The 17,390-nt window shown below is 40.7% G+C and overlaps 1 protein-coding gene and 2 long non-coding RNA genes across 5 annotated transcripts in view; 2 read left to right on the top strand and 1 right to left on the bottom strand.

Moving 5' to 3' along the window:
• Nucleotides 1–758: 758 nt before the first annotated feature.
• LOC113142200 (uncharacterized) lies at nt 759–12,829 on the top strand. Of its 2 annotated transcripts, XR_004463029.1 has the most exons (6): nt 759–931; nt 1,011–1,099; nt 2,994–3,211; nt 6,591–6,710; nt 8,039–10,111; nt 11,887–12,829. It is a non-coding gene; the product is annotated as an uncharacterized LOC113142200 (long non-coding RNA). The 2 variants fall into 2 exon arrangements; XR_003296921.2 differs by having other exon boundaries at nt 759–1,099.
• nrf1 (nuclear respiratory factor 1) lies at nt 2,444–15,398 on the bottom strand. Its single transcript, XM_026327085.1, has 12 exons — nt 15,297–15,398; nt 13,589–13,712; nt 13,235–13,379; nt 12,384–12,498; nt 12,152–12,278; nt 11,867–12,007; nt 9,274–9,432; nt 8,566–8,781; nt 8,371–8,469; nt 8,031–8,188; nt 5,790–5,911; nt 2,444–3,165 (listed from the first exon to the last, which is right to left on the bottom strand). Exons 2-12 carry the CDS (start codon nt 13,664–13,666, stop codon nt 3,005–3,007), a joined length of 1,521 nt encoding a protein of 506 aa, XP_026182870.1. The 5' UTR covers nt 13,667–13,712; nt 15,297–15,398; the 3' UTR covers nt 2,444–3,004.
• Nucleotides 15,399–16,058: 660 nt separating this feature from the next.
• LOC113142091 (uncharacterized) overlaps nt 16,059–17,390 on the top strand; it is a 66,633-nt gene continuing 65,301 nt past the window's right edge. Inside the window, exons 1-2 of one of the 2 annotated variants that reach the window (XR_003296911.2) lie at nt 16,059–16,151; nt 16,744–16,824. This is a non-coding gene — a long non-coding RNA (uncharacterized LOC113142091). The other variant, XR_004463028.1, reaches the window with a different exon arrangement.

Here is a 17,390-nt window from a genome sequence, read left to right on the forward strand (position 1 = left end):
CAACACTTCTCTCTCTCTGTTCTGCTGTGCAACAGAAGGGCCCTGCTAGCAAATCCCAGGCTTTAAAGCAGAGGAGGTTCGGGCAGCTTATGATGTAATCATGGCCCTGTCTGTCACGGCAGGGAAGGTGGGGGAGCTTTAGAGGAGAGTGTGGAGGTTATTAGGGTTTTGTGGCAACTATAATATTACAAAATTCAGAGAAATAGAGCATTGCTAAAAGGGTAAAAAAGTCAAATATAAAGCTGCATGTGTATGTTTCCTTTGCATTAATGGACAAGGTGTAAAAATGTTAATTTGTTTGCAAATGCCATATAAGTGTCTCCAATGTGAATCGTAAAATCTGATTGAACAAGCCATTTCATGGTTTTTATCAACTTTGATCCCACTGATATTTGTCAACACAATCAATAAATTAGATTTATGAATTATATTAAAATATTGGATCATCATAAATCCTTTACAATTGTATTATAATATTAAATGATGTGGTCTGCCATGTTTTACAGTGTCTGTAGCATTTTGAATGTGTAGCTAAAGTACAAGTGGTAGTTGTGTCAAGGGTTCGCAATAAAAAAGACACTCCAAAAATTGTTATATCAATTTTGATCATAAAGCAAAAACTGCATAGGGTGTGAGTGAAAAAATAGAAACGAAAAATTTGACCCGCCCTCTGTAGTACCGCTTTTCTGTACTACACTTCTCCTCCAGGCCGCAGGGGGCGCTGTGAATAACTAACTTCTTTGCCTGCAGCAGTAAGAGTTGTCAAACAGAGGAAGTAAAGTTAGGACACAAGTCTGTTTTTTTAAAACATTGTCGAAAAAAAGACGCAAACTCAAGCAACTAACTTGCTAACCCTTGGTTTCCGAAGAAGGACAAAGCTGACTGTACTTGCAGAACAGATTCTACCAACACTGAAATCCGGATAATCCAGGTAACATTGATTTAGGTGTTGCTGCGGGCACCGGTCACACCTGCTGAAGTCTTGGTTGCCTCTCCTTCTTTTTTGGAAGAAATAAACCTGAAGGCTTCATTTCAAAAGAGCAGCTCAGGAGCTGACACCTGTACACAGACCAGCTGGGTGTCTGCTGTCTGCTTACAGGTAAGGACTGTGTTGCTCATTCTGTGTTTTGTACGAGGGTTAAAACATGACATTTCTGTTTTTGCCTAATCTTAGTTATGCGTGGGCAGTCGTATTACATCCAGTGTGGTGGAGCTGCTAAATGCTCCTAATGCATATAACATATCTGACTGTCATGTTGCCAGATGTGTTTTTCTAAAGTGCTGGTGCTGTGTTGTTGTATTGTGTGTAATGAACTGGATAAAACAGTCTTTGCACAGAGCATGTGTGAAAATGTGTATTAGGGCAGTTCTCTATAGGTTTGTATGAAAATGTACTGATGTGCTCTAAAAACAGATGGTTTACATCTATTCTATTTTCTTCAATGAATATTTGGTCCAGTTGTTCCCCAAATCCCTGACCCCCTAGGGAAACACAGTGTAATTGGAACCCTGCTGTTAACCAGCTTAGATGACAAACTACATTATCTACTGGATACTTTACATGTCCATGTAATTGGGAGCTGATTGGGTTTTTTTTCTTTTCTTTATACTAATATATTATTTTTTGTTTTCCGCTCTGCTGTGTCAGGCTGCTTTCATCGGATAGATAGAATTAATATGCAGCACACCTAATCCTTAATATTTGTACTGATATAGTGATTCAAATTTTTAAAAAAGAAAGAACGTGTCTTTTTCCAGTTCTCTCTGGGGGATTTTGGGACTGGCTCCAGAGTTTATGTGTAAATGTCATAACTGTTCTCAATTGAGCTGTAGTCCTGTTTTTTGGATTCTGTCAAAATTAAGCCTAATATTTATTGCTGTTGTTTTGATTTGGTTTCTGCCAGCCTGTGAGAAAAATGTCATTAAACTCAGGGTTAACATAAAGAAAAACTCATTTATTTTGATGATTAAACCTTTTGAGTTGAGTTTACCCAGACAGAACCAGCATGAAAGGTGAACAGCAGCCATTTTATTGAACTTCATTTTTTTTTAAATACACAGGTTTGGTGAGAGTTGAACCAGCTGTTGCAGTTGCATTCTTGCCAAGCTTTTTTTTTTTTTTTAATTGTGAAATTTGAAGAAATCTATTTTTGATTCTTGCATCACAAATAATCCATGTCCGGTTAGGACTGACTTCCTGTGATGTACAAAGTGATGCAGACCGCCAAGCCCTAAATGACATACAAAGAAGTTCATGTTAAAAATAACATGCGTTGTAAATCCATATACTGTAAATAAATGGTAGATTTGGTAGACAAAATGGCTGCTCAGCAATCCAGCAGTAAAAAAAACACCTTGTTTATTATCCTGAGTCTTGACAAATCTTGGCATGTGCATGGACTACAGTAAAACAGCACAAGAAAAAGCACATGACAAGACTGTATTTCAACATAATATTTTATCATCTGATATAAGAAAAATGTCCAGGTGCATCTGCAGCTCAGATTCTGTTCTGTATACGGAGAGTTTTAGGTAAGTTAAGGTGGGAAGAGCGAAATTTAGAATTGTGATTGGGGACCAAGAACACAGAGAAGAGCGATTTCTGACGATGGCACTGACTTGTAATGTGTCCTAAAAACAGAAAACATCAATAAAGGAGTGGTAGTCAACACACAGTGGTGGCTTTCCTCCTGGGCTTTTTGGTTCTTCTTTGTTATAGGTAAAGGTTAATTGTCAAGAAATAAATACTACAAACTCAACATTACAGAACTAAAAAAAAAAAAAAAAAAGCATAATGGGGAAAAAAATTACACCAAAAAAAAAAAAAAAGCAATATTTTTACATAGTAAACACAATGCATTGATAACTCACTTTTACTTCTGCAGATGTACATTTAAAAATAGATTTGACATTGTACACAGCATGATGTCTTTGAAAACAGTAGGATAAACAAATCTCAAAGATGATCATTCAGTGCCTTCTACTTCTTCCAGGGTCCTAAGTGTCACTGCTCTAGGGTCACGACCTCCACTGCTTGCCCATCCAGCGTGACAGTGTTATCTATGCGTGTGGCGACAGGTGCCATGGCAACCTGGACAGGCCGGTTGCCCTGGGCGAGGCTGGTCACTACAGTCTGGTACATGCTGACTGGGATCTGGACCAGACCTGCAGAAAGGAAGCGGGACATTTTGGATTTAGACATAAAGCAAAGGTACCATTACCGATGACGAACAAATATAATCACCCCTATCACTTCCCATTTCATTTATCACTAGCTAGAGACAGAAAATTCATTTATAACGATTTCTTGTTCTTCTGTCTAATCATTGATAATGAAAACAGTCAGTTGAAATTGTGATGCTTAGGAAATACTGCCTGTTCGGTCAAAAAAGTTTTATTGAGAGAGAGTTTCTGCCTGACACGTTGTTTGGGAAGCAGTCAAGTCCAGGTAGTTGTCTGAGACAGGAGGCAGGCATGTTACAGAGATGGCATTTCTGAACAATGGTCCGATTGAACGTCCTCAGCTACCCCCATACCCAGCTGTGTGTGTGTGTGTGCGCCTCTAGGGATTATTGCTGCAGTCACGTGTGCCTCTGCCCCGCCCAGCAAGCTGTCACAGTGTCACAGGAAGGCAAGAAGGTCAGTGTAGAGGATGGCAGTAGCTCATGCCTGGTCCTACTATTGTGAGCTAAGATAAATGCACCAGATATACATGAATCAGATCATGCCTCAGATGATACAAATATATCTCAATCCCTACAATATTTAAAAAAATTTGAAGAATAAAAAAAAAAAAACAAAACATTATTAGTCACCTTAATTTTCCCCAAAATCAAATTAGGTCCCTTTTGTTGTATCAAGTTGGTAATTGTTAGTAATGTGGGTTCTTGCTAAGCCCACTCGCCAGCGATTTGTGTCAGGGTTAAATTGTGCTGAGAGTGATTATGGGAGAGAGATTAGGGAACAGGGCATGGGCCTGGCACAGTGATGTACAGCACGATACTGAGTGAAGTGTCTCACTCGGCCACTCAAACGTGGTTACTAAGGCACTGAGGGCCACGCTTGCTGTGGCCATTTGTATGTATTAGTGCGAGTGTGTGTGTGTGTGTGTGTGTGTGTGTCCGCATGCCTGTGGCAGTGAAGGGTCGCTACACAAGCCAATCACTGGTGTCTGGGCCAGCGCACTTCAAATGGTGCTCTCCACTCCTGTGTAGCACTACAGTGATTAGCTAAGGTCAATAGTCAGGAGAAGGACTGGCTTTGGCAGCTCCATTAGTTGTTTAAGTGAGCTATTGCAGCCAAATGACTTCTTATATTTAGGAAACAAATGTCAAACAACAAAGGCTGTGGATTTTAAATAACCTGAATTTACCTTAGTGTAAAAATATTGAGTGACTCACTACATATTTTTGCATTTGACACAGTTTTTTTTTTTTTTAATATATGTGTATTTGTGAGGACAGGCATTTATAAAGATAAGCAAAGGTGCCATGTTGTGTGTGCTGACAGCTGGTCCAGTGATTAGACCATGGACTGATAATGGAGTGCATCAAAGCTCTTTAGTAGGGCCCCTGAGGGACCTGCTCATGCCCCTGGACAAGTGTACGTTAAGTGTGTGTGTATTTATCCCATTGTAGGACAGCACTGATTAGAAGAAACACACGACAGATTTGAGTGCAGCTAAACTTTTTGTTGGTTACTTCCTGTTTGATATTTGTATTTGTTAGCATTAAGAATTTGGATGTTATAATTAATTCGTTGCATCATTGCATTTATTATAAATTACCATGAGTCAAAGCAATTATCTGCTAAAACCAATGATTGATTGGTAAAGTAATGCAACAAATCATAGTTCCCAAAATTAAAACAAGGAAAAAAAATATTACAGGTGTGCTTGAACCAAATATACAACTTGAACAACTGAATTGCTGCAATTATTTATTAGGTTTCATTTGGCCTATGTAATAGTGTGCCAACATACTGAAAGTCAGGAGCCACTGGAAACACCAGGACAGGTTAGAAAAAAACTACATTTCACCCTGAAGATACTGAGTGAACATATGTTAAAAATAACTGTTTGTGTTATTCAACAAGGATGTGAGGCCGTCACACACATTACCTCAGCAGTACATTCAGTATATAAGCATGGAGGTTAACAATAGGTTCATGCAGCTAAGGTGTCATTAAAAGAAGGGAGTACTGCTACAAGATACACACACAACAACCATCTGTCATCTCAGCACAGAATAGATTAGTGGTAGTGTAGGAGCTCAGAGGCCTCACCATAGTTCATAGTAGCTGGAGGGAAGATTACATTTAGTGAGGCTAATTAGAAATGTCTTTGCCTGGGAAATGTTTAAGTAACATACAACAGCATAAAAATAGGATGGCACAAATTGGATTCTATTCATCTGTCATTTTTATCATTTTGAAATTTTTGCATTAATTTGCTCACACAGCCAATAAAAATATGGATAAATGTGCAAATTAAGACCAAGATATTCAGGTTACTAGTCCAACTTATCAAGAAAAGGAAACGTGAAGGGTCTCCAAACAGATGCACAAGAATCCCATTTTAGTATAATGAAATCTTATGGTCATGAGAGTAATTCCTCGCTGCTGGAGGCCCAACCTGTTAGAATGGCACTGTCTGTGTGTGTAATAATGACCCAAATACATAGTTGAGAAACAGAAGCTGTCAGCTCAGTAAACTGGGGTATTGGGGTATGTTTTGGAGGTTGCTGTCACCTTTTGTCATGTTGATGATAACACTATATAGAAATATGTACCTGTGGCATCCTGAACCCCAGCTAGTGCCCCAACAGCAGCTGCTGTCTCTGCCAAGACAATCTGACCTCCGCCTTGTAGAGTGGCCTCTGCCAGCGTCGCTACAGCATGGGCTGCTGCCTCACTGCAACACACACAGACACATATGTCAGATACATATACAATGGTCCTGTGCACCCAGTTTTTAATTACACACAAGATAAATGGATGTATATGTAAGTTTTTTCGATACTACCTTTAGTTCAAAGCCTAACACACACATTCTGTGCACAAAGACAGGTGTTGTTAGAGAGATGTGGGGTGAAGAGGTAGGAGTGTATGAGCTGTAAGAGGCTTTTCTAGTCTGGACTTATGGAGAATCTGTCACATCTTCCTAAAGGCCAGGTGCTACCGGTCTAACAAAGCAGTTTTATTAACCAGATCCATCCAGTGGTATTACCCCGAGCCTATTACCACACCCTTGCTGTTATGAACTAATGGAACTGTTCACAGCTTTGCTGATAATCACATCTGAGATAGAAGTACAGACAGACATATGAAGGAGGAGGAGCTGACAGAGTAGACAGCAGATAGTAATGATACATTCTCATGGCTGTATGTGATGCAACATCAGAATCAAGTACTTCTCATCAAGCCCTTGTGGCTACTACTGAATTTTTACAAACTGGGCATGGATTTTGTAGTTTTTCTTTCTGGCAGTAAATAATCTTGCTACATACTGCCTGTTTTAAAAGACAGCTTAATTCAACAGATGCAGAGTAAATTAATTTTGTCAAGCTAAATGGTGTCATTTTTGGTCACAGTGTCAACACAGCAGAAAAGATGGTGTGAGAAAGAGGCACTATTCCCCCTCTGGAGCTGGAAAACAGAGACAAGATGTTCCAGAGCCTGTGGAGCAGAGAGCCCAGAGTAGCTCAGTACAGGTAAACAGCAAGAGGGGAGGGAGGGGAAAGGAAGGAGACTCAGGTGGGTGCAGGTAACAAGCCCCAGTGGGACATACCCATACACCTATGAAATTATTGCCTTGTCAGTCCTGCATTTAAAATGCAACTAACATCTCAGGCTGGCTGACTAATTTAAGTTAAAGACCTTTGCAAGACAGCTGGAAGGATGATGAACATAAAAACTATAGATCAGAAAATGGCTATGACTGGCTAAAGGTCTAGAGGTTTTTATTTAAGCCTAAAGACTAAAGCAAGTAATGTTACTAATTTCCTGAAAAGATTTTCAACCCTTTTGTAATCTGAACCTGCAGACACCCTCCATGGGATAAGGTTTAAGATGCTGTTATAGATCCCATCTGAATCCCACCTGAATACTATATATAATTCCATGTGGCTGACTTCCCCCTAGGAAAACACTACACCAGTGACATAGCCATTACATACTTTATTTTAGGAGTTGCTGCAGTTGTTATGAAAGTAAATCATGTTTTCTAGAATCTGTAGACAGCCTGTTACTGAAGTGCAGAGCACAAATTGACGCTAATGCTAATGGCTTATTGTATTTCAAACCTTTACTGACTTTGTTACATTATTTAGCAATAATGTATTTATCACCTAGTGTCTTTTTTTTATTAGGCAAAATTACAATGAGCTGTTAGCACATGGATAGCAACCAATTTAATGGCTGTGCACTCAGCAGGCTGCTGCTATAAAAGCTTCAACCTAATTAATTAGATGCTGAACCAGGATCAGAGGTAGCAGACTCATCTCCAGGGGACCCCAGTGACCTGCCTGACAGTTGTCCTGTTCTTGTTCACTTGTCAGATGTGCCTGTGCAATTACGAAATCCACTAACTTTGTGCCGTGCTCCTTAGCTCTGCTATAAGTAACTGAACACCCATGATGGTTGTGGGAGTAGGAGTTATATCCTACAATATATGTATATTTTCTGTTAAAAAGGTAATGACACTTCTGCTGTGATAGGCTTGTGCTGATGTTCTCATTAAAATTCATGAGAGGTAGAGGTAGGTTTTTTTTTTTTTTTTTTTTTTTTTTAAATGAGAACAAAATACATATCTGGATATAAAGACAGGTAAACTAATGGATATGACAAAGTAGTAATGGTGTTTTTTTTTTTGGTCTAATTATTGATTTTTCAAATTCTTTTTCTCATAATGTCTCTTCTGGAAAGGCAGCATCAAGAGCCACCTGTGGTACTATGTGAGGTTATAATAAAAATTACTTTAAAAGCCAGGTTCTCTCCCAAAATTGCAAAGTATTACATTCAATTCTTATCACCTGTTTAGAGCCATTGTGACGGTGGCTCCGGGCTGAATCTCCTGACTGGCAGCGACAGCAGCTTCAGCCAGTGATGCTACTGCCTGCGTGGCCTCAGATGCTTGAGTGGTTTGGATTGTCATTTCCCCGCTCTGGAGGGTTGCCCAGTTCTGGTCCACCTGAAGAAAGAGAAAAAAAAAAAAAAGAAAAAAAAAAGCTTCATGAGGAAGGTAACTGATCATCAGCAGTAATTAAGAGTAAGAATGGAAAACTTATTGGTTTGGATTTTGTGGTGGTGAATGACAACTCTCATAAAGTACACATAAGGAAATTCACAAATTTTGCTGCATGTTGGTGTTACCTCTCCATCAGCCACAGTGGAGTAGTTAACCTGTGCCACCGTCACACCGGGCAGCTCGGAGGCATCTGCCAGAGTGGCAACTGTGTGCCCTGTGCCAACCTGAGAGAGATCCAGTCACAAAATGCAGAACGTGAACCCAGTGTAGCAAACTTTAGAAAAACTAAATAAGATTTTGAAGGCAGCAAAAGAATGTACCTGAATGAGCGAGACTGTTCCATCAGGGTTGTTGATGGTCTGTACTACAGTCTGTGAGGGTACAAGGTGAGCGATGCTCTGTGCTGCGGTCAAGTGGTGCTGGGTGGTGGGTGCTGTAACTACCTGCTGGTCTTCAAAAGCATATAACAGATCCTCACGGCCATGCTGCTTGTAGCAGTTCTTCACAATGGTTCGCAATGCTTGCGTCCAAGACACCTGGGGAAGTAAAAATAATGTTAAGACCATTAAAGATTATCCACTGAGGTCAGTGGCCTCTTTCAGCAGGTAATGCTCCCTGCAACACTGCTAAATTTGTTATGAAAGGTGTGCAGAACATGATAAGAGTTCAAGATGTTGTCTTGGCATCTACAAATTCCCCAGATCTCAGTCCAATTGAGCATCTGTGGTTTGTGCTGGAAAAATAAGTGTGATCCGTGGAGGCCCCAGCTGCTAACTTACAGGACATTTCCATGACTACAAAAATCAGGAATCTGTGTAGTTTAATGCTAGGTTGGGTACTAATTTACAAAGACAGACATGGCACATCTTGGAAAATACTTATTTACTATTTTGCCTGGTGTATATAGTGTAGAAATTCAGGCTTAAGAAAAATCAGCACTGTCTAAAGAAGGTGGCATGTGAAATAAAGAATTTTCTTGCAAGGATAAACAAATTATGATATTAATTATAATTTTTTTCCCCCCTCACCCTCTGTTTCTGCTCCTCTGTGCGGACATCACTGCGAACATTGGCCCAAGGAATGTCCTCAGGCCACCACACTGGCTTGCAGCTCTCCTTACCCCAGCCAGGCTTCCCTCGGCCTGTTGAGTACTTCAGCATCTCTGGGATGAACGCTCGCAGTTGAGCCTGAAGCAAATAGCAGACGCACGGAAGTTGAGATGAGATACAAAAACACTAAAGTGGAGAGCTGCATTGTCTCTCCCACATACGCACACACGCCCTTGAGCAGGCAGCAGGAGGCGCGTATTGATCGGGTACCTGCTGCCGGGCGCTGAGGTGATCAGGGTCTGCAAATAGAAACAGACTTTCTAAAAGGAGAACAATGTGCTCATGTTTATTAACAGACCAATCTATGGCTGTGGCTCCAGTCTGATGGATTAGACAGACACCATGGGAACATCAGGGGTGATCCAACACAGTTCAGCAAACTGTCACAGCCAAGGCTCCAGTATACTCAGGCTAGTATCAATAAGGACAAGTGGGTCAATTTTGTTAAAAAGAAAATCAATGTCAAACAGAAGCATTAGATTAACTTTGATCGCTCATGACTTGTGCTACTTTATGGACTTATGCAGAGACTCAACTTACAATTTTGTTATTATGCATTGACTATCAATGAGGGCTTCACCACTATATTTGAATGTAAAGAGAACTGACCATACACCTAACCCATTTTCTTTCCTTTTGTCTGCAGTGTTGCATGGGAGGCTGCCTAAAATTTGCATTGTCTGCAAAAACCTGAAAGATGGAGAGAATGGTGGAAGATGGTCGCTGTTGCTCCAGCATACATACTTCAGGGAAACCAGTGAGTGGCATGCATAACCCACTAAGCATCACAGAACACATCAAGAAGAGGCATGCTGGGTTGGGGTTTAGTGCCAGTGTCCTCAGTGTCCTGGTAATATGCAAGCATCACCAAGGGATTATATTGCACAGTGAGGCACTGCAGCGTCTGCCTGCCTTGACATCATGGGCTAAATTTGGTTCTGGGAGAAATAAATCTCTCCCTCCTCCCTTTTAGACCCCCTTTTCTATCTCACAATCACAAACCATCAATATACAGATTCCCAGTGCATCACATAAAGAGATATGGCAAAATGGATCTTGATAGTAAATGGATGGGCGTTGCTTTATTACACCGGCTTGTGAAAAACAAAGGCTGCATCTAGTGACTGCAATAAATGCACTTCAGCCATTGCTGGACAACGTGGATTAGCTGAGGAAAAAAAGAATTAGTAGCAAAAATATTTCTGCATTTCCACCTGTTACTAGTGGATAAATGTGGATATATGTGTGTAAAGGCAGATGGCCTAATTACAGTGACTAGTGAGTTAAGTGGCATGTTGTCCTTGTACCCACCACTCCACCCCAAGTCCTAATCCTCCAAGCAATGGTCCAATCAGGATTTAGGATGGTGGCTATATTGCTGGGTCCCTGGCCCTAACAAGGCTGGGGGAGGGGGGTAATTATGGGCTCAGGATAGACACAGGATCACCTGCTACAGATGCTGCATATATCAGACTGGCCAGATCCTCTGCCTGTATGCCCTCAGTTAATTATATGATTTCTTACATTGCACAAAACCTTCTACAGATGTCTGCACAGAAGACAGCAAGGCCTTTCTAAAAAGGATCAGAAGACTTCAGTTTGAATTACCACCCTTTAATTGCTAAAGTCTCATTTTCCCTCCTGCCATTTCCAAGGTTCATCAACCTTCCCAGAGGGCCTGGAAAACATTCTATCTTCAACACATAGCTCACACATACCTGTAAAAACACCCACCCCCACACCTTTCCACCAAGCTTGCCCAAGCTGAGTGAGGCAACAGGTTACTCACAATAATCTCATCCTACAACATCCAGAAAAACAAGCACCAACTAACAGCTGCACTCTGAGGACTCATCTTGCCCTGGGATTGGCTACCCTACTCCAAGGGTTGAGTTCTGTCTCTGAGGGCTGCTGTCATACTGGTTACTCTGATGATGATCCTGAGAATGCGTCAGCAGCACTGGGATGGGAGAGTAAACAAGCTGGGTTCCCTTGGGTGAAGAGAGGACTCAGGCTGCCTATGGTGCTAATGTTGTGTGGAGTAAGGCCTTCAAGAGCAGCCAACTCTGCATTTCCTCTCACCAGCACACAGATTGTTAAGCAAAGGGAGAACATATAGCTTGTTTTCAGATATACAGTACATATTCAGTATGAGACATACTGTACGCCTTAATTACGATGCTGATGTTGCTTTTACCGTAAAATGAATGTAGGTATTTTATCATTATTGATCAAATATGCATGAATCGAACTCATCAACAGACACAATGGACTTAGAATAGAATATTTGGACTTTATACATACAGCTAACAGACATAAAACACAATCTGTGACTGATTGGTTGCCAACAGGTGCCCTCTGCTGGCAAAGCCAATATTTTGCGCCTCAAACACTGGAGGAGAATTATGAATGTTATTTTTTAGTAAGATGCAACTGGATCCTGGATGTACAATTTGCTTTACAGGTTTAAAAAATAAAAGATAAGCTGTTTAAAAGATAAACTGAGCCTGACCTGTGTCATTTTGTCCACAGACACGGGGATGCCATCAATAGTGAGTGGGGGCAGCTCTGAGGCCAACTCTCCACCAGCAGGAGCATGTTCAGCCAGAGCGTTCTCCAGATCCTCCAACATCATGGTCTTATACTTCCTCACCTGGAGAATATAAAAATAATTGTGGCACAGAGTTTAAGGTTAGAGATGAACATGTTTGATATTTATTGGTCAAAACAGAAGAAAATGAACTGAATCCACTTGGAAATAATCACTTGTTCAACCTGCAACAACTGTAACACGCACCACATTCTCCAGAGGGGCAGCACCAAACACCTTGAAGACTGCGTTGGGTTTGGAAGGAGAGATACACAGCACTATAGCCTGTTGGCCCACTCTGGTAGTGTACTCATCCAGTGTGGCTCTCAATTTCCTGTAAGCACCAGCATTTATGCTCGCAATCAGAATAAAACCAACAAAGTGCACCAAGGACAATATTTAAGAAAGGGATTTTTGGAGAAGTTGCTTTGGTGCTCACCTGAGCAGTCGGGTCTGCTGCCTCTTGCGGATTGAGGGGTTGGATTCAAAGATATGAGGTCTTTTTCTTTTCTTACCAGTTGCCACGGCAGCAGCAGCTGCCATGCCTACTGGCCCTGAGAGAGGAAGAAAGAACAAGCTTTATGACCCCAGTTTTCATAACAAGCGTCATACTGTAGGTTCTGTATGACTAGTTTTTTTTAAAATTATTATTAAATACCATTTTACACGTTCTTAAAAATATGGCCTATATGGTTGTTGTTCTTCCTTTTGATTTGGAGTGCTTGCAGCTTCAGCTCACATAATCTTTTGTCTTGCTAATTTAAAAGGGAAAAGATAAAAAGTGTTGCCAGGTGCTCAATAGGAGGCACCATGCTAGTGTTCTCGGCCTCCCTAAACAGTGCACTGGCACCACCTGTTGTTCAATTAAAAACATTACAGGCATTACTCAGGTATGATATGGTTTGTTATGTTCAAATGACCTTTGTTATCCCAAAAGGTCTGTGGGAATAAATGTAGCTAGAAGTAGAATAGAAATTGAGATAAATATAAAAAATTAAAGATAATCTCAACATACCAAAAAATATGGATTGGTAAAGCTCCCTATATATTTTTGGGTGTTGTCTCTAAAAACAATCCCACTTCTGCTAACGACCATACAGTGTGTGTATTTCAAAGATCACAAAGATGCGGAGTAAATTCCCCAGGTTTATCAAATACATGTAGATTGTTGGACTTCCTAGCAGCAGGTAGGATATGCTATATATATGAAAGGTGAGATATTCTCAGTCAGTCAGCAGGGGGCACGACCAAATGCTCAGTTTCTCTCTACTGGGTGAAGTGTAGAATCACCTGCAGCAGCCAGATGGGCGGTGACCTCATCTGTGCCAGCCGAGTTGAGTATATCTGTGTCGTCATAAGGATCATCGTCAGGTGAGGATGTTGAATCTTCCTCAGCACTCATCATGGATGTTTCAGTGTATGTGGCCACATGTACCTATATATAGTAATCAATCAGATAAAAGTTAAGTTTCTACTTAAACTGTAACAGTAGTCATATCTGATGTTAGGGTTTCTGGTTCAGTCATAATGCCCTGTGTGGTTAGTAAAAGCATCTTATGAATAACTGAACTTGTGCTAAGGAGGATAACTTTCTTTTCATCCTTCCTGGTTTCCACAGTTCAGTTATTCTGCTTATAAGTGCACCTGCTGGATCTGTTGACTGACGGCACTGGCCTCAATGGTGGTCATGTGTTCTGCCTGGTGAACGGCGTGTTCTTCCATTGTTGGCCACCTACACGGCTACACAGCTAGACCGACAGTACAGTGACTGAGGAGAGAAAGAGGAAATACAGCTCAGCTGATATACAGCATGCATTTGATTGCACATACACGTGGTACAAATGTACTACCCGCTGACTTCAGATTCTAGTATTATTTATACTGCAGGATGAAAGGATAATTATGCCATGGTAATCACAAAAAAAAATTCCTTAAAAAGGAAATTTGTTGAATTTTTTGACCATTAATATCCACAAACTAAAGACAGAACTGTGATCATGACGTCAACACCTTTGTTTATTTTCCCAGCAGTTGATGGTATAGTCCACAAAAGTCATCAGTCTCCTTAAGGAAAAAAATCTGGAGTACCTCAATAGTGTAAAGATATACAATATAGATATGTATGCTTTTACTACAGCAATTGCACTATTGCTACTGTGTCTCTAGGGGGATTTATAGTGTATTAATATAGAGTTTTATATTTAATAACATACAAGAGATGAATTTGAAATATGGATTCAGTGAATTCACAGATAATTGCTTAGCCATATACATCAGTTCCAAATTCAACTGAATGAAATTTCTGATAGAAAATCAGTGAGAAACTGATGTTATTTATAGAAGAATTAGAGCTGTGTGGCCATTAGGCTACATACTGACACAGGGGTGAAAATCACACAGAATAAAACACATACATCTATTGACTTTGAAATCCATGACTTAATTGCTATATGGTAAATGTGGACACCCTCTTTGGATGAAATGACCCACTGAGCCAGTTTAATTGGGACAATGTGCTCACTTGGTTCATAATGGGCAGCTGGTTTATGGAATATTTATTTGAACATATCAACACACACTGGCTTTATAGGGGAGAGAGGACACGACCACATTGTTTGTTACCTAGCACAAACAAGAGTGGATAGTGTGGTGTATCCCATGTGTCCTGACCTGCCTACAGACTAACTACCTGTACTGTGGCTCAGGACAGAATCAATGGGAGGATGCGCGATTCAACAATAACAGTGATGTACAGTCTTGATCGGCGACGTTAGTCTGCAATAAGACTCGTCTTCCACAGCACTCACTAAGGAGGCACGACTGCCTGTGGTGAAAACTGTATTACCCAAATGTTACCGTGCTGTAATGTCAGTCGGTTGGCGGCTGCCAAACCGAGCTAAGCTAGCAGTGTCCCAGTTACATTTGGCTAGCGTTAATTAGCCAGCTAGCTAACATTTGGCGGTGTAGTTTGGCTCATCTGAATAAATAATACATCTGATCGAGAAAGAAACTGCTGTTGTGTTGCTTCCTGGACATGAATATTTCCAGTTTTCAGAACAAGGTGAACCCTTAATATCACCGCAGATCGCATAAAACGCGCGCAATATGAAACAAAACAGACGCTAGGACAGGCCGAGCGGCCTGCGTCTCATTCACAGCGATTCTCCTTAATCTGGGCTTGTTGTCGATACGCGCCTACAACACGATCCCCCCAAAAAACACAGACGTGAATCACAATCGTGCTCCAGCCAACATCTAAACAATCGGCATCTTTCACCCCAACGCTGCCGGGTTTGATGATGCGGCTGCGCCGGGGCTGAAATAGATGGAGATTGCGCGGTAGGGCACTAACCTCAGAGCGGCTGCGCTACTTCGGGCCTGCGCCGTACAGCAGGATGGAGCCGGGCGGTAATGGAGGACAGAGGAGAGACAGACAGAGCACACAACACTGATCTGCACTAGTGACGCCTTCACTGCCCCTCCTGCGTTTCTAGCTACCACAGCCACCACCGATTTGATCACATACATACATATATATACATATAGTCTGATCTATAGGGCACAGCTGATTTTTTCATGTCTTGTAAATCTTTTAGTGCAACAGTACAGTTCAAAGTTGACTACTTTACGTTCCTCATAGGGTAATATTAAGAAAGCAGGTATGCTCAGTCAAAAGGATTTGTAGTTCCCTGCCAAACCAGTACAATGCACATAAAATAGATTAAATATTTTATTGAGAAATTGGCTCTGAACCACAAATAAAGGGCGCGTTTATTTGTATAACTCATTTCTGTGCGCAAAACTATCAAATGGACTTAAACAAATCTTTAATACAAACATAAAAGATGAAGTATAACTACAAATCTTCCATAATTCATTTGAACAATTAGTCACTTGAGTACCATGCATGACCTCTTTCAGAGATCAGCGACTATATATATATCTATATATAGATATACAGATATATAGATATATATCTGTATATCTATATATATATATGTATATTATTTTTGTATTAAATCCAGAACAATGTAATCATGCACCGTACATTGTAACTATTATTTCCGACACTCGCTGAACACCACATGAGACCTGAGAAGCCACGCCCCCCTCTCTACACTCAGGGATGACGCTGCTGCAAACACTGTGCCCCGCCGTGACCTAAAGTTGTTTGTTTGCTGGATAACAAACAAACCCAACAACAAAGGTACTTTGGGCTGATTATATCTTGTAAATAAAAGCGTGTGAACTTGAGAAAACGTCACTGCTAAGAAAAACAGCGACGCTAGTCTAAAACTAGTTTTCCCAGGTCAGCGTAGACATCATTGCAATTTGCAACACCTGTGTCGTTCAGGTAAACCAGGATGTTTTCTCCATGAGCGGGTTGGTTTGTCACACAGGTCAGTGGAATAGCTGTGATATGTTGGCGTGCACCGTTTGAATTCCTGTAAAAAATATATATAAAATACAAACATTTAGTACACTCCCAGCCACATGTGTTTGAGGGGTTCAATCTGTACTTTAAGTCGCACAATTTCGAACAATATGCAGAGAAGGTCAAATAACTAATATGAAAGTTTTGCAGCATCTTTAACTGTCCAGTTATTCCTTTCAAACTAAGAATTGAGACTTTCCTATATAAATTTACTTTAAAAATTTTCTGCCTCTGGTAAATTATTAAATTTCCCCAGACTGAATTAGGCAATATTTGTGATATATACTGATGACAGATAATACTGTAAATTTAATAACAGGACTTTTCAGATGCTGTGAAATCAAACAGTTTGTACTCCATACAGATATGAAGGACATACATGATGTCGTGTACAACCTGCTGATCTTCCATGTCCCATGGAAAAGATGAGTGAAAGGACAGTAAGGTAAGTTTCTGATGATTTCTGATGGCTTTTTAAACTAAGTGTTATTTTGAGTTCTCTTACTCAATGAACTTTATAATCGTTTTTAATGCACCAGTAAGACTTAACCGACCGAGCACCCATAATTTTAACATCCCTCAAGATGGCAGCGTTGCATTACAAATCACACTTGAGTGCAGCTTCTCAGGTTTGTCGTAACGGGAGATGGCAGTGAGGCGTCATTGATAGGGCTCTCCACAGGTGCCCTGGCATGTATTCACGATGATGGATGTTTTACATTAGTGTGTGGTGACAGCAGCTTATGTTTGTGTCTCTCTAAATGCCATAAAGTATCATATTCAAAATCTGGCAGGAGAGCTGCAGAAAGTGACTCCACATTTTACAGCTTCCGACTGTGTAGCCGACCTCTGTTCCACACTCTGCCACCCTTGTCTTTCTGTCTTCTCTTTCAACAGCCGCAGACAGGATGCTGCAGTGTCTTTAAATGCAACTTGGTGGACAAATTATGATTATGACACACAATAAACCAACCAATAAAATACAGTTAGCATCTAACTGGGAGTGTGAAA

Source organism: Mastacembelus armatus, chromosome 23 (genome assembly GCF_900324485.2).
Source record: "Mastacembelus armatus chromosome 23, fMasArm1.2, whole genome shotgun sequence".
Lineage (NCBI taxonomy): Eukaryota > Metazoa > Chordata > Actinopteri > Synbranchiformes > Mastacembelidae > Mastacembelus > Mastacembelus armatus.